The 27,568-nt window shown below is 32.1% G+C and overlaps 2 protein-coding genes across 2 annotated transcripts; both read left to right on the forward strand.

Moving 5' to 3' along the window:
- The first annotated feature begins 5,349 nt into the window (after positions 1 to 5,349).
- LOC127702828 (uncharacterized) lies at positions 5,350 to 9,995 on the forward strand. Its single transcript, XM_052207129.1, has 4 exons — positions 5,350 to 5,457; positions 6,414 to 6,616; positions 7,123 to 7,361; positions 9,780 to 9,995. The coding sequence occupies exons 1-4, from the start codon at positions 5,390 to 5,392 to the stop codon at positions 9,993 to 9,995; spliced, it is 726 nt and encodes a 241-aa protein (XP_052063089.1). The 5' UTR covers positions 5,350 to 5,389.
- Positions 9,996 to 10,789: 794 nt separating this feature from the next.
- LOC127700354 (uncharacterized) lies at positions 10,790 to 27,493 on the forward strand. The gene is made up of 13 exons (XM_052203785.1): positions 10,790 to 10,929; positions 11,367 to 11,499; positions 12,097 to 12,248; positions 12,838 to 12,899; positions 14,269 to 14,538; positions 17,047 to 17,337; positions 18,115 to 18,230; positions 19,590 to 19,678; positions 19,957 to 20,139; positions 22,557 to 22,733; positions 23,070 to 23,240; positions 25,230 to 25,487; positions 27,279 to 27,493. Exons 1-13 carry the CDS (start codon positions 10,839 to 10,841, stop codon positions 27,332 to 27,334), a joined length of 2,049 nt encoding a protein of 682 aa, XP_052059745.1. The 5' UTR covers positions 10,790 to 10,838; the 3' UTR covers positions 27,335 to 27,493.
- The last annotated feature ends 75 nt before the right edge of the window (positions 27,494 to 27,568 follow it).

The raw sequence follows: 27,568 nt of genomic DNA on the forward strand, positions 1-27,568 counted from the left end.
ATTGTTGGTTCTACCTGTTTAGATTATCAAGGCATTGTGGTTTTTAATAAAAAAAAACTGAGGATTTTGATAACCATTAATGGTCCAACGTTTTGTTTTCTTGTTTTACTACTATAGTAAAATTATACTCCTTTCATGTCATATCTTGTAGCATGATACCTTATAACTACAGTAAGGCATTTCGGAAAATGGTCGATATACTTATTAATAAGCATATATATGGACTGATGTTATTTATCTTTATCTTTATGCATGTAAACCTAAGAATATTTGTTTTTTCCATATCTGGAATTTTATTTTTCATTTTATGAACATATCATTACTTTCAATTGTAGTTTAATTTGTGAAGGAGCTCTATTATAATTTTTTAGAAAATGCAGTAATCGATATTAACTTTAGTTTAAGAAAGCGCATCTACGGATTCAGTAGAAAATTCAAGCTGGGTTTCAGTAACTGCGAACATTCTTTGTAGAGTCAGAAATTTTGTCACCGTCACTCTCGCTTCATATTTATTTATTTATTTATTTGTCAATTGAAAATTGGATATTTGTCGTCACTTTTATTGAAAGGCGATAAACCTACGATTGTTTTTAAGTCTGCAAAATATGCAAGCTTACAATTTAAGGATCCACACGCTATGGAATAAACACTTTGATTGACAATTGGTGGTTTAAAAAGGTTATTAATCAAGTAATTTCATACAAACACTTAAAGAAGAAATACTTTATTTGCTATTGAGTATTATAAATTTGAAGTTATGATTTCTGTTTTAGCATCTGGTAATACTTCATGGGTCAACTCTACCTCTTTTACCTCTCTTGTGAACAAAATTAATGCTCTGAAAAATAGTCCCAGGATGTTAGCCATACACCATGATGAGGTGAATCAAATTATAGTTAATATGTTTTTATCAATCTTACAATCATTCGGCAGATCTATTAATGTAAGCTAGCGGAATTTGCCGAGGTTTGCCGATTGAATTCACAACGATAAAACAAACTTTGTTTCGGATCAATAGGAAAACTCATGAAATAATAACAGTAAACTAATCGGTAGATGTAAAATGACATAATGGATATAAGAATAAGAACTTGTAAAAGGAAAATAATTTGAGTACATCAAGAGAGAAAGCTTATAATGTGCAATAACTTCAAAAAATTTCAACCATGAATATTTTGTAAAGGTCTGAAGTAATAGACAACTGAAATACGAAGGGAGTGATTCGTTATGACCATAAAAACTATGCAGTCACTCATGAAAAGTTATTATAAAAAAATAACCACATAAACATTAATACACACACTTGTGAACCGCGAAGACATATTCATGTAAACACATCTTCATATGGATCTACAATTTCTTAAATTTTACAATAAGATACTAGTAACCGCTTTATTTAGTATTACGTGACACGCCGTTTTCTGAAAATGAAAGTGAATTTATCCGGAATTAACTCAGTGTATCGCACAACATTAACGTAAAATCCGATATTCTAAATCATCTTTAATCGTAATAAGTAAAATTATTCCATATTACATTAATATTACAATTATTATCGTGTGTCCTTTAACCCCTAAATCAGATTGGGTTTCTACATTTTTATTCACAGCATGGCAGTTGTTGTCAAATAGTCAATATGCTATTTTCGAAATGCTTCTGTACATCAAATTAGTATCTTGCATTCTTGTATTACGCCCACTCGATCGAGACTACTACTAGTGAATTCAATCATGTGAGAGTATCAATATCCCGCTTGCCGCTTTTGTAATGGCATGATGTTATTGTTATTTAATACTGATTTTTGAAAAAAAGTTATGTAACTGCAATATTTTTTTTTTTTAATTGTAATGCATTATAACGAAATGCGGGTTTTTCATACGAATAATTTGGTTTCCTTTTTTGTTGCTTTTTGGCTTTATAGTTCTTCAACGGCTTTAATATGGTATTAACAATATTTTATTTCGAGCATTATTTTTTTTTTTGGAAACATTGTCATCAAATGAACTTCGATATATTGTTATGTTTTAAAATTTGTACATTTTGCGTATTTGCAGATACTACCTGGGGAAAATATTGAATTTATTGTAACTGTTGAGGACGATTTAAATGACTTATCATACGTTGCTAGGCACAACGTTTCCAGAGAGATCATTATGAATCCTCTAACTGTATCAGTAATGTTACTAGGCGATAAATTACACGTTGATCCTGCCAATATTATACGTTTTTATGCCACAGCCAAAGTACCAGAATGTTACAACTTGACGGAGGTAAATATGAATGCTTATACCTGCAGTTCATTTGTAGGTGATAACAATTATCATTATACTTTACTATAGTAACCACTAACAAAACAATTAAGATATAACTGTATGTTTTTATTCCTTCAAGGAGGATAACACTTTCTTTCCCGCGGTAGATTACGCGAAGGAAAAATTACTGTTTTGGAATATGCGCGTAGGCAAATTAACTGTTCCGTAATATATGCGTAGGCATATAACTGTTTGGGATTATCCGCGTAGCGAAAATAACCCTTTAAAATTTGCCACACATTTGCACGTAACAATAATAACTAGCTAGTGCGTCATATCGTTTATTGACGTCTCGAAAGTATAGCGACCGCCTCAAGATTTGGCACATACTCGGATCTGGACATTGAAAGCATTTTAAAACAAAAAGACTTTAAAAGCACTAAACAGGCTACAAAAGTTGCGTAACTATGCTTAAGGATAATGTACCCTTTTGTTGTTTCAATGCTTTTTTATAAAAAAAATCCATCGCCTTTCCTTTGTACTGCTATATTTGACAATTCGGTGCTTAATAAATAGAGGATTATTGTATGCAGTGCTAGCAAGCCAATGATTTCCTTAAAACAATTATATAAATAAAGAAATTGGTCAAAACAAGTATAAAAATGGACTTATTCAAGTATACCTTCTATGGTGCGCTCGACTTTAGTGACTCAGCACGAGGTTTTTATGGATTGTAAGATTGTTTAGGACTTTTTGAAGACAACAAACGCTTAAAGGTTATGTTCAGGAGATCTAGATTTGTATTCTTAATTAATTAAAAACTGATGCACATTTTTATAATCTTTCAACTTAACTACGATATTTTGTTATTTGGTTGAAGCTTTGTTTGTGTTTGATTAAAAAAATGTATCACCATTTACAATATTTTTACCTGCACTTATTTTGTTCGGCAGTAAGATTCGTGCTAATGGGGCGTACGTTTGATTTTGCAGTTGTATATATACGCATCCACCTTTGGCTGAAATGGGGATATTATATGAAATTCCACGTTTAAGGAGAGTGTCGCGATTTCAGCAAGTAATAAGGCGCTTACCATAAATCGTTAAGGGGTCAATAGTAGATCAAATGAAAAGACGAATTTCGTTAACTGCTCAACATATCCTTATTTCAGTGACAGTCCCTTTTTCTGTTCGCTTTATTGTTTAATTTGTTCCTACCTGAATATCCAAATGGTATTTCCTACTGGACGTTAAGCAAACTCAATCAATTAATCAATCACAGAGCATATAATTAATCAACCTTCTAAAAAAACGAATGTCTTGTTGTTATTATGCAAATTAGAAATATATCCACTTATAAACTTTATTATGAATACATTGATTCTTCCTACTATAGCTGTTATACCATTTTCTTTTTTTTTAAGGGAATCGTTAAATTTAGTTGGCAAAGTGGAACGTCAGATTTTAGTTTGTCAGTATTTAATGACAAGCCAATAGCAGCTGTAAGACCGAACACATTGCGAGGTGGAAGCATGTACACAGTTACAATTAATGGTAGATTTTTTATCACTTAAAAAAAACTTTTGATCTTTCATTAACTTTTATAGCCTGTTATCCTTTTTATGTATTACATCCTCGTATTTATATACAAAATTCGACAGGGTAAGTCTAGCAGGAGATAGTGCAAATACTACATATAAACATGTATCAAAGGAACACGGCGTTGACATTATCATTTGGCATCTTCGGTTTTGACGCGTTAACTGAAATTTCTATTTGAAATATTCACTTCCAACCGATATAAGATCAAGAAAATTTGATTATTACAGATGATAAAAGACAAGAAAAATCCGTACAATGCATATATCTATCCAATATAAACCAACGTAAGAAAAGATGGAGTATTATCTTAAAAATATTATGAGACTTTTTATTGTAGGAAAACAAGTTCTATAAATGACTAATTCAATTAAGACAAAGAAAATCCAACCAATTATTTTTTTGGTCCTAATAAAAGGATCTTTAAAATATTCATCACATTACTGCATTCATGCAACTATTCACTCTCCCATTTTGTATACCAAAAGGACGTAATGAAACCATTTCAACATATTCCAACGTCACAACAACTGCTACCACAGAGAGATATCAATGAAATAATAACATTTTGCTTCTTCAGCATTCTTTGAAGACGATCCTTCAGCAGCAGCAGTTGATTTAGTAACATTCCACACAATTAGTAAACCATTGGTTGTAACCATCGATGGCGGTGATTTCATTGTATTCGCTCCTGACCAGGAAGTAGTACTAGATGCTGGTATTTCACAGGATCCTGATAGACAGAACTTACCCATGTTTTTTACTTGGACATGCAAATATGCAAGTTTAGCTAATTGAAAATAGCCTCCATAACTATTTAAATTTCATCTGATAAAAAGACATTGAATAAACATCCTTGTATGATAAAAAAAGGAAAAAAGAAAAAAAGAAGAATTTATAAGGCTGTTTTTTTTTTGTTCCTTAAATTCGATATCGAAGGGTATCATAAATATATGAAATAACATGCTTCAGATGTCCATAAGACATTAGTCCATTAGATATTAATAATTCTATTTGTGAATTTTGTATTATAAAGGCAACAGTAGTTTACCGATGCTCAAATCTCATGAATCAATTCAAATGATAGCTCTTATCATACCTTCCCTTTTACCATAGCTTAATTCCTCCAATGCTCCTAAAACAGATAAAGCAAGAATAATTCATCATAGAGATATTCAATCAATATGGCACGTCTCTAATTCTTTTACTTGGTCTGAGAACTTTTCAAGACACATGAAAGTAAGGACTATTAACGACGCAATAGTATTCACCTGTCTAACATCAATCACCCCTTTTGCTTAAGTGACTTAAAAGTGTGTACCTTTTCCGTGTTGAAAAGTTTTGATATTTTTTTCCAAATGTCAAGACAAATTTATTGTGTTATACTTGATTTAATTAAAAGTAAAAGTTACAACTTAACGAAGTAAATTTTAGTGCGCTAGATTTGTTATATTTAAAAAAAATTGTGTTACTGTCAATTTGGTATTGTAGGAAAATGACTTTCCATGTTTTATACTACATGGAAATGAAACTGTTCAAATGTCCACAGTATTTACATTCAGTGAGAGGATTGTCATCCCAGTCAATACTTTATCTGTTGGTGACAAGTAAGCAAAATTTTAAGCTGCATCTGATAGAAATCGACCATATGCAAGTGCACGTATTCGTGTACATGTATAAGACTTTGATTGATTTTGAAACATTCAAATACGAATCAAAAGATGAATTTTGGTCCGTTTTGTATGGTTCTGATAACAACTCAATTTTCAAACAGTTAAGGACTTTGCATAGAGATTTTTTCAACACCAAAAAGGTTAACAGATGTATTGATATTCATTTGCATAAGGTCGATTTCTATCCGACTTGATAAAATTTGTGTTATCAAACGCCTTGATTTAATAACTTAGTACATTCAGTTATTGTTTCGAAGAGATGATACCTATTCTAATATTTGTACAGCTTATTAAAAGTGGGATTAGCTACGAATTCGACAAAAAAATAATTTTGTTTTTGTTTTGTTTCAAACGTTTATAAAAGCGGAATAGAGAAATAATATCTCGATATTAGGAGTCAGTTTGGTTCAATTTCGTCAAAATAAGCGAAACAAAAATCACTGATTTATTATTGACTTGTACGTCATTAATTCAACTAATTTGAATCCGTATTCAAACCATTTAATTTGACATTTAGAGGAGATGGGTGCGCTTGTGTTCATCATGTGGTTCATTCTTTAAAAAGAAAAGAATGTCAACATTGAAAAGTGAAACAAGGGAGCCAGCACGAATAAACATTTCGTAGACTTGTACAGCCGACAAAAAAACATTCTTTTACAGGTAAAACGATGATTTACATATTTTAACATATATCATGAAATCAAACAGAACTTGAAAATCCGATTGCACGTGCTCACTATATATTTATATCTATATTTTGTTCATATCGGGTTATATGACCGTAGGCAGTCTTCTGAGGTCATCTCGATGGATGATAAGATGGCGTCTGTTCTAAAATAAATAATTTTGATATTTCGATATGAAAAATACCAAGGTTTAAATCTTTGCAGAATGATGTGGACAGTTACAATGACGGTCGGTCAACGTACGGGTAATTACACTACCACTGTAGAAATTGTCAATGTCTTGCCACCATCTTTAGTTTTACAACTCACTAACATCATAGTTAACCCTGGAGATAAACTTAGAATACCATGTACAGTTACCTCTTATGGTCCAGTTATGATGATGTGGTCTACATCGTCCGATAATGGTAAGACAATTTCCCTTATTCATCTTAAGATCCCAGAGCTTTAAAGTGCAATGTGATTATCTCAAAAATTTTGAACTTGTATCGACGTTTCCAGTATTTATGTCAGATGTTTTCCTTTTATATTTGTTAACTGGTGACAATAGATTTGTTTGCCTTTATCATTACAATTTATATTTATATATTTATACCAACAGCATCGGATCCTGTTTTGCTCGTTACAATCACAAATATTATCTTTTTTTTTAATTGAATTCTTCTATTTTTCTGCATCTTTAATCTTTTTATTTTTTTCATTTTGAGAGAGAGAGAGAGAGAGAGAGTTGCCAATTTCTAAAGACATTTGAATTGACTATTTTAATCTAAAGACTTGCTATAACATTTTACTGCTTCCCCAGTTTTTTTTTTTTAAACCAACAAACTACTTAATTAGGTTTTTTATTGTACAATTACCTACAATCATGATGTAAAAATGCCAACGGAATAATTAGTTGTGTGTCCTGTTTAAGGTTTTGATTCAATCGATCTTTCGACTATACTACCTGCTGAGTCAATACTTCAAGAATCAACAGTATCAGTGACAAACAAGGACTTTTCCTTGTTCCTTGACTTGTCTGGTATTGCTACGTTACCAGCAGGAGCTACATTTGTATTTGTTGTGTCGGCGTTTGCACTAGATAATGAACAGAGTAGTGAACAGAGGGTTCATGTTACAGTTAATTCTCCCCCAACAACTGGCGATGTCCGGGTAAGTAGAATGTTTTGTAATATCCTGATCAAAAGTATGAACTACGGGATTTGAAGAACCTCGATTAAATGGGAGCTTAAATATTCACATTTATTATTACATATTTTGTAATCTGTCAGCGTAACAGTGTTGGGTTGAGTTTGCTAAATACATTTTCAAAATAAATAGATAAATTTGATTTGTCTTATCTGTAGTACAGTTTGTTAATTTTCGCCAAACATCCATGGTTTCCCTTGACTATGTGTGTTTTCTCTTAAACACTGTCGCGAAATCTAGGAATGTTAAACTAAAGCCTTAAAAGTTTTGTTACTAAATAATTTTATTGTCATTTACTATTTTGGGGTAATATGCTTGTTATTGTTTGTTACTTTTTCTAATAATAGTTTTTTGAAAATTGCAAGTTTTAGAATGTCAAAAAAGTGTTATAAATTTCTTTTTTTTATGTTCAAAACATAAAGTTTCGATACTTCTGCTGGTGGACTATTAGTCCCCGAGGGTAACATCAGCTCAGTAGTCAGTACTGACATGATTTATAACAAACATTTCTAAAATTGTTCGTTTATAAATTTTGAAATTATAAAGAAACTGAGGTTTCAACTCTCTCAGGCAAAGTTGACCTTAGATGGATTTTGCTATTTTTCATGTACTTTTTTGTCATATAGCTCTTCAACTGTTTTGGTTCTTATACATCCTCGGCTTTCAAATATTTGGCTTTGAGTGTTCCTGATGAAGGTAAATCCAGAAATGCGCTCCGGACGCCAAAAAATTATAACGTGTTGTTTTCATTTTTTTATAAGCGTATATCATTACAACATCTTAGTTATTTCTAATTGTATATAGTTTTTTTACATTTTCTTGAGTTTCAAAGTTTTTTCGGCCATTGTCCATCTATTAGATAGACATAAACAGCTTGGTCAAAATATGAGAATCAAAACAAGAAAAACAGAAACTAAAAGTAACAAACTAGATACAAACAAAAACCACACATTTTAAGATAGAACGATGAAACGCACCCAAATTATAAGGTGTGTCTTCATTTTCAAAAGTAATATTTTTGGCATATAAATTATCATCGTAACCGGGAGAGTTATCAAGTCCCATGGACTGGTTGATATATTCTGGTTCACATGCGACATTGGTCGTATTGATAAGTGAAAAAAATAAATTATATGTGAACCTTTGACATGATAGTGATTTACTCTCATGGAACTGACGGCTATGGACATACACTTTTGAGAAACAATCTATTTGAAATATATCCAGCCATACATTCACGATTTATTTTATCGTGCTAACACTGTTACCTTGCATGTATAATCAGTCAACTTTCACTATGTATATTTGACTGAATGGTAACAGTAGTTGATCTTACATGCTTTATTAGATTGGTGTGATTTATGAAGACCGATGTATTCATTAATATCTTTACATGTTCATGGTCACAATTATGCGCTCATACATTTGTCAAAATGGGGGATTATATATACAAGGTCACATTGGTTGACCATAATCCATTTTTGGTCTAAAATCTTCAGTTGGTTGGAGGTCATACAGTGAACTTTGGATGTTCACCTCCTTTCAAGAGTTCCAAGTGGTTAAGTTGAAATCATCCTTTCGAAAAAATTTCGGACACCATCACGAGTTGGTTGACCGTTATGGAAAGTCTTTTAAATCGATGACCACGGATATGTTCCAATTGTCATAACCACAATTTTGTTCGTTTTATTCACATTATTTTCTATGTATGTTTAATTAAATATCAACAGTAGTTATACCTAATATTCGATGATATATCAATAGCTCTGTTAGCTGGTAACTTTACTCAGTTACATGTAAATATAAGATATGTTTATGCTATATATAAGTAATGTTAAGTCTATTATAATATACATTAGTATACATTTTGAATGTGGGTCTAGAACGTGCACTAAAGAAGTAAAGTAAAACAAATGTCAACGCACAAGTAAATAACGTCAATAATATATTGGTAACCCTCGGAACACAGCTAATTTAAAGCATTAGTTTGAATGTAACTCTCTCTGTATACTTTAGCTGACGATGAAGTAGGTAGTATCACTTTTACTTGAAAAAATTATTTAATTAGAAAGAGTTAAATATTTCAAAATTAACGGTTTCATATGTCGGTCTAGTCTAACCAAGGAAATGCGAACAGAACCCCTTAGGTCTGTGAATAATTTGTTTTCACACTTTGTGTCATATAACTTACAATAGTTTTACTGAAACAAAAAAAGAAAAATTTCAAAACAATAAATGCATATGAAATAAAAAAAAATAAATAAAACTCTTTTTCCTTCAAAACACCAAACAAAAACAAAATAGCTGACATAATTCGTGATACCACAAAGCACAACTTACCTTTTTGGAAACGTTAAAGTTATTTTCCGTTAATATTGGCAGATAACCCCATCTAATGGAACATCACTGACCACGGATTTCACTATAGATGTAGGCGATGGTTGGACTGATATAGACGGAGATAGTACGGTGTTCTTTTTTTCTGTGAAGGAGGCTAGCCTAAACAGAATACGTCTGAATGCAAGGGGTCTATCTGACGTGTACAGCTATATATTTAAATTGACAGAAGGTATCTTTATCTGTATAGAAATGCAGTAATTAAAAATGCTTTTGTAAGTCTTTGTTCAGTTTTTATAAATAAATAGAAACCCAAATCAGAATATTCAATTACCGGATTATTGTGGCAACCGTGCTTGTTTGCTACGATAATCGGTGATGCTTTCACTAATATATAAATATTGTAATTTGGAGAATAAGTCTGGTTAATTTGCGAACCTTTTAGAAAATTAGTCAATCTCCAACTGAAATAGGTACAAAAAATACATTGTAGCAAATTAGTCAATCTCCAACTGAAATAGGTACAAAAAATACATTATAGCAAATTTGAATGAGATTCAATAAACGTAAATAAACAAGTTAAATTATATATGCAAAGAAAATCCATTGGTATTTTAAAATGTACTACTTTAGTCGATAAGAGTGACGTCAAGACAAAGACGTTCGAGTATACTTTAGAACTGATATTAGAAAATAGTATACTTTGTAAATGAACAAGACACAGAAGTTGTCTTTTGTATTGCAAAATCAAGTAATACTGCCTAACATCACAATGCATAGATCATTATGTGACTTTATTAATGAAATGAATACCCCCCTCAAAAAAAACACACACACTCCCTAAAGAGAACAATAAAAAAGGGACAAAACACAACTGTATATATACATATTAATATTTTGTTACGAACGTATGAACCATTTGATAAGACACTTTAATGATCAGAGTTTTCTCCCTACAATGAAGAACTAAATGTGTTTCTTTGTCTTTGCTAGGTAAGTAGTTTAAAATACGCTACAATAACTATCAAGTTAAGCTATTTTCTAGGTGTTTATGACGTCATTGTTGAACTATGTGATACATATGGAGCATGTTCCAATGTAAATATGGAGGCCGCTATTACTGTGTTAGATAAGACTTTTACAGAAGCAGAACTTGATGAAGCTGCTGCGTCAATAACAGCAACTCTTAAAACAGGTAACATGTACAAATTTAAAACAGGATATGACACGTAAACTACATGGTATTTGATTAGATTCCTCAATAAAAATAACTTATTCCGAAAAAAACTTTTATTCTGGAGAGTATTGATAAGGGTATATACCGGGTCCAAAATATTTCTACAAAGGTGTACAGGTTGTCGATCTAGCTGGTGTAAATTAAGTTTAAAATTTTCCTTGTGAAGATATGTCTCAAAATAAGTGTTTCAATTTTAGCCTATTTAAAGCATTATATTTGATTAACTGAGTTGCTCCTTTTGAAATTGTAGAACACACATGAATGATCTTATCAAAGATTCCTTAAAAAATAAACAAGTTTCCTTGACACGCTGTGTTTAATTTCCGTAAATGTGTAAGGTCAAGTTATAGACATGTTTATCATCGTAAGCTAGTAAACAAATGCAATATTTTCAGACATGAATGCAGCTATTGGAATGGCTATGTCAATTTCCAGTCTCCTTGTGTCTGATGACCAGAACAGCACTGATTCTGTTTCACTTGTTATTAACGAAGTAGCTACCAATCTTCTGATTTCTGTTGTTGCAGCGTATGTATAATAAACGGCATGATGTACATGCCGAACTAGTGAATCTTTACGTTAAAAAACAAATTGGGGGAATATGGATCCGATCGTATTGTAAATGTAAAAAACTATTCTAACACGACACATTACTGTCATCAGGTATCCTCGATGCCAAAAGTTTAAGAAGCGTAAAACATCAAATATGTAAGAGCATTAAAACTGAAAGTACCTTATTAGAACATCTAAATTTATTTCGGAGGACAATTTTCATTAAGGAAATTGTAGCCTTTTTCATACGTCATATCAATTTAATACGCAAAAAATTTGAATAATGGAAAAAAGGGATAAATTGCCTACAGAAACTTGAAAAAACGCAAGCAGAGGAAAAGCGCATTAACTCCTGTTCTTCATCCCAAAGTCATAATTCTTCATTTGTTTAAATTTCTCTAAATAATTATAATTTTGAGGAATTCTATAATTAAAATTTGGGATTAGTCTTTGTTTTTTTTTTAATTTGTTATTTTCAAAAAAGGTTTAAAATTGCTCGCTACCTTCTCTATTATGCTTTCATAAAATATTTATTCTGAAAATGACATCTGTTGCCTACCTTTTACTTTTCAGAATTGACCCAGCTGACGCTACATCAGTGTTAGATTCTGCTAATAACATGCTACAGCGACTGGCTGACAGTGGTGGGTTGGCCCAGACAGTGATCACTGAGAGTCAGTCATTAGCTTCTGATTTAGCTTCATATGTCACCATAGGAGCAGACCGTACGTATTTGCATGCTGGTTGTCATAATAAGGTTTCAAACAGCCTACATAAAATAAATTCTATTTCAAAATTTATTATATTAAGCAAACAAAGTAAGGACTGACAAATATATCCAATACATCTATAACAAACAGACCACTTATTTGATAAATAAACAACCTGAATGTATCGGTTTCTTAAAAATAGAAAAAAAAATGAATTAACTTATCATTCTTTCTTTATGTTAAGACCTTTGTCGGTTATTTTGATCATCTGTAGCAATATTGTTTGGATACTTTGAATGACTAAGTTGACAATAATTTTACAAGTGGCAAAGTTAATTCAAGAAGAAACAAATGATAATTAAGTCAGCAGCAGTATTACTTAGTATCAAACATTGTGAAAATTTATTCTAATGTGGGTTATATTTGTTAGAGCACAAATTTGTATGAAGCAATTCTGATGCTAAAAAGTAAAATTTCCTCGCGAAACCTAATGCGTAAAAATTTGGAAGCCAAAAAACAATTAAGTGTCAAAATACAGCACCCAAATTCATCCAAAGTACATAAGGGCAAATTTTATATAATCTTGTATTCATTTTTTTTTCAGAATCTAGAAGGCGAAAGAAGAGGTCCACTACAGTGACCGTTACTCCGTTATCAATAAGTGATGTAAGTTACTATATAAAAATGCACTAATGCTGACAAAGATGTTAATTTCAATAAATATATGAATATTTGTTCCTGAAACAACCATGTTTTTATTTGGTCGAATCATTAAATCACCAAATTGTTCACAATCTAAAATTCAATGATTAATCTTAAATCCACTCTTTATTTTGGTCTGCTTTCATTTTAATAGTAAATAAACTCATCATAGATACCAGGATTAAAGTTTTGTACGCCAGACGCGCGTTCCATCTATAAAATCTCATCAGAGTTTAAAAGGCCAAAAAAATACGAAATTGGAGGGCACTGAAGCTCCAAAATTCCGAAAGGTTTTCCAAATGTAAATTAGATTTTTATAAGGCGTGTATGAATAGAAGTGGTAGTTAACACTTAAAATTAACAATTTTGTTTATTTGTTTAACAAATAAGAGACCCAAGACTGATGTCCTTTTTTACATTGAGCAGTGCGAAGGTTCATTTTAGGCAAACTTAAGGTGTGCTAAAAGACATGTTTCAAACATTTAAAGCGGGAAGATCAAACGTACCAAACATATTCAACCAACCTTCGTCTTTAATAATGTAGTTTCTGGCATGGCGTAAATGGTAGTTGGTAACACGTCAATGTTATGAAATTTATTTAAATATCTTCTTATTTAACTATCTTTTTATTCAATTATGACCTTTCTTGTGTGTTGAAAGAGTATTATTGGTGTTTGTTATTTTGCGAGAACGATAACATACCCAATATGATATACATATGAAAATAAGGAGATACGGTAGATTTCAAAGGAGACAACTATCTAACAGAGACCAAAGTATGAGGACAGTTTTCAACAATGAGAAAAAATGTATACTTATAGCAAACTATAAAGAACTGTGATCATAGATTCCAGTGCACAAATAACTGCCAGGATAATGGTTCAGAAGATTGTTTATTGATTAAAAAAAATAGACAATACCGTATTATCTCGTATGTGTCTAATTTTTGCTATGCACGCGAATGCACAAATTAACTAAATTTCCTAAAATAAAAAATTACCTTTTATAGTGCAAGTGATAGGGGAACTTCTTTTGTTTTTTCGTCGCCTTTCGGGGTTTTTTTTTTTGTTTTTGGCATTGGCGATGTCGGTTTTCTTTCGACTTGTGCATGTCTGCTAGATATCGTCAACTTCTTTTTTTTCAGATAGCAAAAATAAACCAAGCAAAAATTGGTTTTGGTCTATTTATCTTTTTTTATCTATCAAATCGAGAAAATAAACCAATGCGAAAAATTCTCCATGAATGGTATCTAAGATTTTTTTAATTTAAAGCAAATGAATGTATCACTAAAACGCATGCGAAAATTGTAAATCTTAACCTTCTTGTATTATAGGCTGCAGTACTATTGACAACTTATAGTGCCACATTTTCACAACAGTCGGAAGACAGTATATCGACCAATTCCGCTACAAATTATCTGCAAGCTTTAGACAATATGTTCATAGGCTTGTGTGCAACGGTGTCTTATGCCGAGGATCCCGTAGTTATATCTTCAGAATTGACGACAGTTAACATCGACAAAAGAGTTGCACAGAATACTGCGTCTATAGTTTACGATGTTACATGCAACAACTGCACATCTTTTATTGCATATCCTGCTGAGGTGAAAATTATTAATCTACTTTTTTGAAAAGATAACGTGTTGATAAATGTCAATTAATATTCATATTAAAATCGATTGATACCAATTTTGGTGGGCACGATACAGGTTTCTGTGATAAACTTCTTCAAACATGGTCAAGGCCATAATATTGTTCTCAGCTGCGCTGTTGGGTTATTTGGAAAACTAGGCCAACATTTTGGCACACATCATATTCATGAAAAATACACAAATATATATACCATTTTATTTCCATAAAAAGGCTTATTAATTCACAAACAGACATACAAAACGCAAACTCGTAACTGGAAAATTATCAGGAAGAAAATCTGAAACAACGTTTTACAAGTCTATGGTCGCAATCACAGATTGGTTGATCGTTTTTTTGTCTCAGTTTCTCCTGAACTTACTGGTGAAATTTTAATTCTGATAGCCGTGTCATCTGACTTTAATACCTGAATGTCATATTTCTTATTTTTACACATGCTACTAGATAGTATGTCGACTCGTATGACGATGATGCATATATTCTCTTATGGTTGTGGCCTGATATATATTTCTTGCATGAAGAGACATTTCTCGTATCACACTGCACGGAGTGTAATACGAAAAAGTGATACGAAAACTGCGTTAGTTTGATTGGCTTATTCAGAATCATGAGACGATATTACGACATTTCCATTGGCTACTCGTTAGGTCATTGGTATCTTTCAAAGGTTACGACGATGTACATTTCGTCCATGGCAACTGACATTTGTGATTTTTTCAATAATATACAAAACACTCACACTTTTCACCTGACAACCTTCTTTTTGTCAAATTTTATTACATTCTGAAGCGTACAAAAAGTTTTAAAATGTCTGATGGTAAAGTTTTACGCCAAAGTAGGAATTATGACGACATACTGGAATGTGCAAAACACTGTATCAACGATTAGCGGATTTTTTTTTATTTAACGCAATGAGAGTGTTGACTGTAAGAGAAATAGGTTGAACAATTCGAGAGAATTGGAAATCGCTTGATATCAACTAATGTACTATTTAATTTAAATAGTACATCTAATAACAAACTCGCTGAAGGCTCGTTTATTATTATATTGAATTTAAATAACTCGCGATATCCAATTCTCACTCGTTATGAAACCTAAAATTATATAGCATGATATTATAACATTATCGACGAACCTGTTCTTACTCCGTTAGTTCTAGTGATCCAATTATTTCACTACCATGATTTTCTGTTCAGGACTTACTAGTATATTTATAAATTTCACATCGGTTTACTACGTTTATGTTATATATACAATCTTAATAAAAGAATTGCTGTTTTAAATAAATGATTACATGTATTTATATTTTGAACTGAAAATCTTAAGCTTAATTATAATGAAAAAGAGAATCAGCTAATGATTAAGAAATCAGAACCTATTGATATAATACTTTTTGATATATGAAATATTAATGCCAGTTTCCTTACCATACATATTTAAATATCAGCTGGAACAAACATATCCCAGTTACATGTCTGGGTACACCTTTGTATGACAAGTTCAATCCCGACTTCAATTTGATGTAAGACATTTCAAAAAATAAAAGTACTAATTGTTCACGGATGCTCAAATCTTTTAAATTCATTTTAAATATACATTTGTATATATAAACTAAGTGAAACCAACTGCGGGAATCGCATGAACTCCAATAAGAAGAGACATCGGATGTGTTGACAATAACAAGCGGTGTCTCATGATATGCGTGAGTCACACACCTAGCAAATCCAGACTCAAGATGTTTGAATAAGGAATATGACACAATCGCTAAATTTACAAATCTGACTACTATTATGAATATTAATACTACATCAAAGACCGCGAAAATGTTTCTTGTGAATTGAAAAACAGACTAATCTTATAAGTCAACCAATTCATCATGGTTGTTATAAAACTAATTTAGTTTTTAAATTTAAGTCTTTCTTCCTCATAACCATGCAAGAGCAGATTTATGCATTATAATCACTCCTCTATTAATACATCCGTGTTATGTGAACATGCACACACGTAACGTATCGTGTGAGATATCTAAACACCATACAATGGGAAAGAGGGTTTGTTACTACTGAGAAATGTGAAGTTGACAATGGGGAAACTGAAATCCTCACGTCATAATACAATAGAGATCATAAAATTCATGGACTGACAGCAAATAACACTTGTTATCGCCTGCTAGGATACGGACGCCATACTAAGGCGTGCTGTTTCCGGAGTCAGCAGCATAACCAATTGTTATAGTTTCTGACAAAGGTAACACATGGTGACACATATCTCTGTTAACAGGTTTCGCTTTTAATTGATAAAGGTATAACAAATAGAAGAAAGTAAACATGTGAGTCATGGCAAACAGAGATATATACACTTAATGGCGCCTTCGTAATGCCCCATGATACATCAAACTATTTATAGACTTAATAAATCTGTCTATAATTTGATATGAAAATGATATTTTATTTTTTATGCAGGTGACATACGGGACATCAATCCAGAATAAATACATGAATTGGAATTGTTCAGCTTATTTGAGTTGTTATGGAGCATGCTTCGTCACTGCACAACTGACAAAGGATTTAGTAACACCAACATCCCCTTCCGAAATGAGTTTAACCAACCGAGTTCGCCGAAGCGACATTATGATTCTAAAAATTGTAAATCCTGTCGAAAATTCCTTATTGACTGTTGGAAACCTACAAACACCGATAACAATAACCATCACAGTGGAAGGTGATGTAAATACTACAGCTCATAGTTTGCAGGTATTGCAGTTTCTACAGTTTTTTGTTAGTAGAAAGAATGATGTGTGCATTGCTTTTTAAAAAGAATGTTATTATCTTTGATCTTTTAGTATTTTGTTTGTACATTTTCATATAATTTGTTGTCAAGAATTCAAATCTTCTTTAAGCATTTAATAATGAACTCGATAATTAATGAAGTTTAGAACTTAATACTTTTCTATCGTATTTGGCATTAGTATTGACATGGATTCTTTCCTTTATCATAAGTTATCATCTTAGATCAACTGTACACTTTCACACAATTGTTTGTGAATTTTCATGATAGACATCCTGCATACTATTCAGCTCAAACCGATAAAATTGGCCGTTTTGAACTTGCAGTGAAGTGCAAGATTTTTCGTTATATTGAAGGCATCATTTGATTTTAATTCAGGTTATGTAAACTGTATGTAAACAATTTGTGTCATTGTTTCCAATTTCTGGAATGAAAACACAATTAGTGTGGATTCATTTAATTTCGTGGATATAAATTTTCGTGGATTGTGGAAAAATTGTATTTTCGTTAATATTTGATTTTCTGGTTTTGTCAAAGTATGCATACATCCTAAAGTAAATTTGTGCTTCGTTGAACAATGAATTTCTGCTTTACTTTAACCCATCAAATCCAGGAAAATTGGAATTAAACGAATAATAATGAATCCACAGTAAAATGGGTAAAATCATGCGAAGGAGGATAGTTGTTATAAATGCAATATATGTATTTAAGACACTTAAAGTAAAAATCATTCGTCTTTTCAGTGCTTATTTTGGAACCATGACAGCTGGACGAACGACACCTGTACAGCGAGTTCTCCACATATGATGTATTCACTTCAAGCTGTCACTTGCTCATGTAATACTATGGGCTATGTTGCGTAAGAACATTTCTATTCAACTAAATAAAGTTACTTAAAAGTTTGCAGTCAAAATGACGCAATCAAACAACAACAACACTTACACCGCCTCACTATAAACAACAGCAACAAAAAAAACACAAAACAACAATATTTCTATTGTATAGAAATGATATTTTTTTTTTTACTTTAACCCAAATTTGTCTTGATTTAAAAATAAATTGATATCTGGATATAGAAATAATGATTTCAGTCTATAAAATATATAACTACATTAAGCGGTACCAATTTTACTATATCAGATGCATATTTTGACAATTAATGTGTTTTCAGTGATACTTGAGGCCAAAACATTTGAAAATTTATAAAAACCTTATACAAACGTTGACAAGCTGATATGATTGAAAAGGACCAATATCATTGCCAAACACGGACAAAGAATCAAAGCTATCATTAGGGAGATACATTACTAAATTCCTTAAACTTCTACTTCAAAAAGTTTTTCCTGATTTGGAACTTGAAATGATGAAAAATAAAAATCAATAAACAATAAAGTACAAAAATCTCATTTAAGATACCAGGCTTATAATTTTGTGAGCCAGACACGCGTTTTGTCTACATAAGACTCATCAGTGTCACTCGAAAAAAAGGAAAAACAAAGTACGAAGTTGAAGAGAATTGAGGACCAAAAATTCCGAAAAGTGTTACCAAATATTGCTAAGGTAATCTATTCCTCGGTTAGAAAATCCTTAGTATTTCGAACAATTTAAAGTTTTGTAAACATTCAATTCATAAATGTGACAATATTAATGACAATTCATGTCAACACAAAAATTCTGACTACTTGGCTGGTGATACCTTCGGTGAGGAAACCTCCACCAGCAGTGGCATCGACCCAGTGGTTTCCTACAACACATTCGTCAAAGATACCAGAATATAATTTTGTACACATGATGCGCGTTTCATCTACAATAGAGTCATTTGTGACGCGCGAGTCATAAATGTAAAAAGGACAAATTATGTACGAAGTTGAAGAGCATAAGGGCCAAAAATTCCAAAAAGTTTTGCCAAATACAGCTGAGGTTATATCTCCTGTGGTAGAAAATCCTTAGTATTTCGAACAATTTAAAGCTTTGTAACAGTTAATTTGCAACATTACAGTTAATATAATTCAACTTATTTTACATTTGATCAATAAGATATCTAAGAAAAAGCTGACAATATTATTCAAACTTGTGTAGCTGCAGAAATAATATTGTATCTATCTATTGAGTCCAAATGGTAACACATGTTATTTGAAGAGTTTGCATTTTGACTGGAAGATTTTATTATTTTCTTAAATAATAATATTAAATTGCTCTATTTAATTACTTTTTACAGAATATTTGAAGGTCCACCCACAATTGATACCATCATTTCCTTCACAACTGAAAGTTCATTGGAAACGGAGACAATTTATGTGGACATGGGTAGGGAAACAAAATGGCTGAGCATTAAAATTATATTGCCGTTTTTCTAACAAAATTATTGAAATACCTCAAATTACTTTAGACGGTTCTGAAATCTTTTTTTTCACTTTCAATTGGTTCTTGTAGAAATTATACTTAAATGTTTAACATTGTAGTAAGAAACACAAAAAAAAAATAGAAATACAGAATTAGATGTTGCATTGGTGTTCTCAGTAATATTGTTAAAAATATGTTATATGAAATTCAACTCTTGCTTCAATTTTCATTGTATCTTGCAGAAACAACAGAAACAATTATATCGATTCCATCGTCAGCAGAAGCGGTTCAAGTGTCGTTTACCATTGATACAGACTATGCCATTATTGTTGATCATTTGCAATTTAGAAATGAAATCAAGCAAAAACTTGCTGACACCATGCATGTTAAGGTTAAGAGGATAACATATTTAAGCGTAGAATCAGGTACCTTTACTAGTTTGGAAATATTTTTTTTATCTAGGTGAATATCGTGTACCAAAATTGGAAACCTCATGAACTCTGAAAAGTGACACCCGGTTTAAGCATTTACTACTTTGCATCAAACAATCATAATATAAATCTCGCGACAACTGTTAAGTCTTTGGACCAGAACATGTCAAGAAATCCGAAAAATCGACAGTTTGGTAATTTTAAAAAAGTATTATTTTCATTTTACAGATTTTCTATCTGAAAATGTCGAGTGTATATGTTTGAATAGCAGCGAGAGATACAAAAAAAACAATCTCGACAAATATATGACGTTTAAACCCATTGGGTACTGAAGGATAATGAAACAAAAGAAATTTGTAGTTTTCTCTGGGAGTATCCTGTGTCTGTAAGAAACGTATGATGTTCCGCTTTTAGCAAAACTTTATGATATACCCGAAGGGAAGGGGGATACTTGATACGTCCATAAATGATAAATAGAATCATTCTGACGATTAACTAGGATTACAATTTTGTACATCAGATGCGTGTTTCGTTTACAAAAGACTCATTAGTGACGCTCGAATCTAAAAAAATAAAAGACCAAAATAATATGTACACTGAACTGCAGTAAAGCTTAGCGTTTGGTCATTCAGAAATAACATTATTACGTATCACAAGCAAACAAATTGTAACGTCCCATTTCATTGGCCGAAAGATACAAACAAAACAACAATTGTATGTTGCAAGTGAATGGACGCAGTTGACGGGCAATGGTATGTGCTATCATGGTTTCTGAGAAAATAAAATTAATTGAATGCGTGTTTGTGTAATAAAGGGATAGAAATGTAACACTTGTGAGGATTTCTTCAGCGGAACGAATAAAAACATCCGACTCTGACTATCAAATAGCGGATTACGAAAATTATAAGGATACAAACATATCACCCCATCTTTCACACCGATGGGATATTATCATATCGTGGAGGTTATACTCTTAACATGTCAGTAAAATTACAAATGTCATTTCATTGATATATGCCGTGGTTAACAATACACAAGTAATAAAATCATCTATACAAAATATTAAAATATAATGCCTTAGCATATTCAGAGGGAGGGTACTGGTAAAGTAACCCATCTTTCACGGGATTGTTTTTCTTTTCTTCAAAATCAAGTAAATATCTTACTTAAATCTCAAATCCCAAGTCGAATATCCAAACCCGAATGTCAATGCTCTTAAAAGTTACTGGATTATGCCATGATGTAAATTTAACTTGTCATTTATAATTGGTCATGGGTATTATATTTGTTTTTCTTTCATTATTTGTATATGTTGGTTCGTGGTTACAAACACATTCAGCATTATGGAGCCTAGTTCAATATGAGTGATATTTCTACCCTTTCTACTTTACACAAGAAAATGAGATTATTTTCAAGAATATTTAACAACATATTGTGAGTGTTCATTATATCCAAAAAGATGATTGGGATAAACTTTAAAGTGATATCTGCTGCCAAAACCGAGTCTTATCTTTTTCCTTTGTTTTGGGAGGCGCTCTAGGAAGGAAATGTGATGTAGTGACGATAGTATATGAATTTTGGACAATTTATTGCACAACCATATTAACTGTTACATATTATTTTATAACTATTTATACAACATATGTATTATAAAATCCTTTTCGTATGTTACCGTCTTATATAAGTATCGTTGTGCAAATCTTAAGACTTTAAAAATTTTTCCTTATCTGCACAGTATCGCCTAGAATTCAATACAATCCAGTACATATTAAATTTGCTGGTTGGTCTTTTTTTATTATAGACTTCTACATGTTCTTTATATTGTATAACCTGATAGTCTAGAATATGTGATACTGCACGGATGAGGAAAAAATACAATCTTAAGACTTCGTCGAAGTATATATAAATTATGGTGTTAGCCCTATATAACCACATGTCATACGATGGAGAACGTCTGTCGTAAAGTTGTCATATATTTAGACGTATATAATAAAATTAAAATTTGATGTGACGGCATGCTAAGTAACATTATCATCCTTTACGGCAGACAAAAACAGCTGATCTGCAAGGTATTCCATCTACATGTACAACCTAGATAAAACAACTTACATTTACCCATAAACTTGTGAAAAGTCCAGAAAATCTAAATCCTAACAATATGAAGACCGCTTTCAGAATGAAATAAAACATTTCCTACCTTAAAAACAAGCACTTTACTATCTAAGCGGACAGGCTGACAGACAGGAGCAAAACATATACTCCGAATTTTCGTCGCGGATGTTTGAATACTTAGTTCAATTGTAATAAAATATTCTTATTTGAATTAATATACTATTTACTTTTTTTTATTCAACATAGGACATTATCTAACATTGGTCAGACCTTGTTTAATATTTTAATTATATTTTCAGGAAGTATAATTGTAACGTTTAAGGTTGAACATGGAAGCATATCGGAGACAACTCTCCAGATAGCCGTCGAAAAACTACTGGCTGCAATTATGTCTAACAATTTGGCCATCACTAATCATCACGGAGGACCTCTTAAAATCATCAAATCTTCCTTTACTTATCAGGTGGTAGATAAAGGTATGTCACCTCAACGGAACACCTTTAATAATAATTACAAAAATATCTATTGAGTTTGATTATGTTAATACACGTTACAGTTTGTCATAAATAGAGTAGAATCCCATGGTGACTGGGGTAAAGTAATATGGCCACCTTGGTCAAAATATCTTAGTTCAAACTTGCTTTCAATTATAATCTTCAGAATTTTCTTAATCATAATTAATACGTTTGGCACATATTTGTATATGTGCTTTGTGAAATAGAGAAGACATTCATATGCATATGCTATCTCTTTGGTGTAGGACATTTTTGGTGTTTTTGAATAATTAGTAAGATATTTATTTTTGTTTTTAGACCCAGTTCCAGAGGAAGAAAATCCTTCAACTTTGTACATAATACTCGGTTGTGTAGGAGCATTACTGGTCATTGCTGTAATCGTTATTGCTATATTGCTTCACAAGATGAAAAAAGACCACACTGCGGTGTCGACCTCTCCACCACCACCATATGGTCCTCAGATGCATGGTTCGTAGTTGACATGAGAATTTCTAGCGGCTGATCTATCCTTAAACAAGCATGTCCATTTCGCCTTTTTTAAAGTGCTACTAATTTCATATATTGGAATACGGATTTTGTTTCGCCTTAATAAACATCTGATTACCGATAAACTTGTCTTCATCTTTTATGCTTTGAAAATTAACAAAATTATGCTGTAATCTGGAAGTTGATTCCAACGTTTTGTTAATCAATAGAATGATACAATAGGAAACAATATTCAAGCATAAATGTATGTACTATAAGATAATATGTGTACGTTATGGATACATTTGAAAGCATTTGTGTAATACACAAGCATAACCAACAGCTTTGACAACAATGACAATTGTCGTTGGTTTGACAAATCAACAGTTTGATATTCACAACAAAAAAAATACTGTATTGTTAAAGTTAGTTGTATTGGTGGAAAAGAAATAATAGGTTGTTTGTGTTATGATAAAAATACTCTTAATTTAAGCCAAAAATTAGAAAAAATACAAGTTGATTCTTATCTAAGTCTATAATAATATTTACAAACACATTTTGCCGCATCTTATCTAAGTCTGTAATAATATCTACAAGTACATTTTTCCGCAATTACTGCTGCCTTTCAAAATACGGCGGAGATTGAAAACCTAAGTTTCCAGAAAAGTATTAAATTTGAAATCAAATGACAGATTTGGAAATGGTAGTTCATCGTTTATTTTGAAATATGATTTAAGAAATATATTTAAAACACAAAACTCGCTTGTTATAAGCTACGGATATAAATGTTTTTGCCTCTCATAAAAGACGGACGAAAGATACCAGAGGGACAGTCAAACTCAATACAACTTTGTTATCTCTAATTTTAGTATGCTAGCATTTTAATGTTCTAAAACTAATATATATAACTGTATAGGGGAGAGGTATAAATAAATTTTTGAACCAATGGTTCATAAAGGTAAAGTATATAAGCCTCGAGCATCACTGAAGAGACATAACTTGTCAAAATGCGCATCTGGTGCAAAAAAATTAGTACCATTTATATTATCAAAATCGTCTCGTATAACGATTTATGTATGCCATCATGATTTGGTTGACCACTATGGAATATCTGGTACACAAATAACGATGGATATTATTGTTTGCCATAGTCACAATCCCGTCTTTATTTATGGCATTACCGAATACGAACTATCACCGGACTTTTTTATTGTCGTGAGTCGAAACTGCTCACATTTCCGGTTCATCTCAGTTCAGCGGTTTGTCGTGTGCTGAAACTGCTCACCTTTCCGGTTCGTCTGAGTTCAGGTTCTATAAGGTCAGTCTTTAGTTTCTTGTGTAGTGTTTTGTGGACTGTTGATTTTCTATTTTGTCTTTTTTGCCAATGCGTTGTCATTCTTCGACATTTTAAGCAACTAGAACCCCGTCAAAAGTCTGGGGCTGAGCGTACGTGCTTCGGAAGGGTTAACTGTGTTCATTCTTCCCTAGTGAAACCGATCGCGTTACGCCTATTTATTAGTCATATCCAATGATAAGGCACCATACAGTAGGAAATTGGAAAATGCCTATAGTATTACCCAGATATCGTCTAAATTTATAAATAAAGGCAACAGTAGTATACCGTTGTTCAAAAGTCTCAAATCGATTGAGAGAAAAAACAAATCCGGGTTACAAACTAAAACCGAGGGAAACACATCAACTATAAGAGGAAAACAACTGAACAACAGAAACACTGAAGTGCAACAAAAACAAACGCTAATGCAACATACATAGAAACGAACTATTTATAAACCCGGTTTTAAAGGTGTAACGCTTATCGTTTGAAACGTTGACCTCTTCAGGCCAATTACGTGACAATGAGAATTGCGGAACAACAATGGGCTCTCATCATCCCTGGTCATTAAGAACAATAATAGTTTCGATTGAAATTGAACTGTTTACCATCATGAAACATTGCGAAAACTATATCATTTTGTCTTTTGGTTTATAAAGGTGTTGATGTTCCAAGACCAGCTAGTAGTGGGAGCAAGAAATTTCTGGTCCAAGAACGAACACATTCAAAGACAAAACAAAGTAATGATAATAAGCATGGATGTACAAAAATGTATGAGACTGGTCATGGCTCTGCAATGAAAGATGTGGATATTGTTGCCATAGAGAAAGGTGCTGGAATACAAGGACATAGTGGTGTATATTGTCCACCAGGAGAAAAGTGGACGGAAATAGAGATTCGACCAAACAATAGACCAGGTACGATATTTGTATTAACTGGTAATGAATTCAGAAGATCGGTTTAAAAGAAACTGGGACTTTGGTAGTTATTCCTAAATCTTTTTTAAAAATGAGGAAATATTTTAAGCTATAAACACCTTAAGATGGTTGCAACATTTGAAAAAAGTTTCAAAATATCAAAGAGGAAATAAAACATTAAGAATTTAAGGACAAACAATATCATGACCACATTACCAACACAGAAAGACAACCAACTGTCTAGAAAACACTTTTAAGAGAGCAACAGGAAACCATTAAACGTTTGGGACAACATATGTTCTCAAAAATGGTTATTTTGCACCACATTTAATTGCATTGAGAATGATAACGGGGAATGTGTCAAAGGGACAACAACCCGACTAAAGAGCAGAAAACAGCCCAAGGCCACCAATGGGTCTTTTTAAATTCAGCGGGAAATCCCATACTCTGAGCTGGCCCCTAAACAATAATGTATACTATTCTAGCGAAATGGACGCCACACTTAATTCCAAAGCATATAAATGAACCAACATTAAAAAAACACACAATACTAACAAAGGCCATAGGTTCCTAACTTGGGACAGGCGCAAAATGCGGCGGGGTTAAACATATTTTGTGATATCTCAACCCTCCCCTATACCTCTAGCCAATGTGGAATCAACAAACACACAGCAATACGCACAGTAAAACTCCGTTTTAAAGAAGTCCAAGTCCGATATTAAAAAAAGGTAACAGAAGAAACTAAGCAAAATGGCAATGATCAACATAACATAACAAAGGACCACTAGCAGTTACTGACATGCCAGCTCCAGACTTCAATTAAACTGATCGAAATATTATGTCTTCATCATATGAAAATCAGGCACAATCCTTCCCGTTAGGGGTTTGGTATTATGCCATCATAAATTATACGAGAAGAACATAACTTGTATAACCCGTATCATGCCAATAACTGGTTTTAGAATAAATGTGTTTATTTCCGATGCAAAGACCTTATCAGTGAATCAATATTAATTCCAAAAAACGCCATCTTTAATGACTTGATTCGAATAAGTCTGTTTAAAGGTATGGTTAGCTTCTGACGTGAATGACGACATTTTTGTGCTTTGTAAGTAAGATAACAAAAATACCGAACTCCAAGAAAAATTCAAATCGGAAAGTCCCTTATAAAATGGCAAAATCGAAAGCTCAAACACACCAAACGAATGGAAAAAACTGTCATATTCCTGAATTGGTACAGGCATTTCCTTACATAGAGGAAATTACCATGAAATATGTGAAATACCTGAATGTATAAGATGTCTGCACGTTGATTGATATTTACGAATGATGTCCTTGTACCAATGATAAAATTTAGTAAAAGTTTTGACAAGTTTGTGATATCGAAAACCCTGGTGTTATAATTTTTCAGTAATACAGAGATTTCTTTCGTTAAAAATCAAGTTGTGTTTTATAAAACAAATCCTACATTTGAGATTAATATTAGAAACAATCACGTACAATGCAAGTAATGTCAAAATTAAAAGCAATAACTAGGACGATACCAGAACATAAGAGTCAGAATAAAGGCAACAGTAGTATATCGCTGTTCAAAAGTCATAAATCGAAAAGAAAAGTAACACTGGAATAACATTGACAAGGGGAACACTAGTGATAAATTGATAACGTTAATAATGTTAATATATACATCTGTATTATCTGATGATAACGTTAGAGGAAATCTTTATATAATAATCCTGTTGTACCATTAATATTTTTCTGATCAGTTTATTTTTTTTTTATAAATTTCAGGTTCGGCTACCTCCATACCAGGTCCACCTAACTATTTACCTCCAATTACAGGCTAATAGGCATACCAGCTAATATGTATCGAGGCTTTAAATTGCCGCTAGGCAACATCAAAGCTACGATTATATTTTTGTCTCTAGATGACTCTTATATAATATGCTTCAAAATTAAATATAATGTCGTATCAGAAAAGATCATTTTCTTTCCTGATAACCACACATTGTATTCGTGTCTTCGTCAACTTTGTCAGGAATTTGATTGATCAGTTAGTATAGGGTATTCAGCTTTAACGG

The sequence above is a fragment of the Mytilus californianus genome, unplaced genomic scaffold (genome assembly GCF_021869535.1).
Source record: "Mytilus californianus isolate M0D057914Y unplaced genomic scaffold, xbMytCali1.0.p SCAF_5, whole genome shotgun sequence".
NCBI classification, from domain to species: domain Eukaryota; kingdom Metazoa; phylum Mollusca; class Bivalvia; order Mytilida; family Mytilidae; genus Mytilus; species Mytilus californianus.

Bases quoted from the DNA above. Each gene is read 5' to 3' on its own strand.
- LOC127702828 (XM_052207129.1), top strand. From the start codon at position 5,390: ATGTCCACAGTATTTACATTCAGTGAGAGGATTGTCATCCCAGTCAAT. The intron at 6,617-7,122 runs GTAAGACAATTT...GTCCTGTTTAAG, and splicing joins GTCTACATCGTCCGATAATG to GTTTTGATTCAATCGATCTT. The intron at 7,362-9,779 runs GTAAGTAGAATG...TAATATTGGCAG, and splicing joins CAACAACTGGCGATGTCCGG to ATAACCCCATCTAATGGAAC.
- LOC127700354 (XM_052203785.1), top strand. From the start codon at position 10,839: ATGGAGGCCGCTATTACTGTGTTAGATAAGACTTTTACAGAAGCAGAA. The intron at 17,338-18,114 runs GTATTGCAGTTT...TCGTCTTTTCAG, and splicing joins CTACAGCTCATAGTTTGCAG to TGCTTATTTTGGAACCATGA. The intron at 18,231-19,589 runs GTAAGAACATTT...TACTTTTTACAG, and splicing joins AATACTATGGGCTATGTTGC to AATATTTGAAGGTCCACCCA.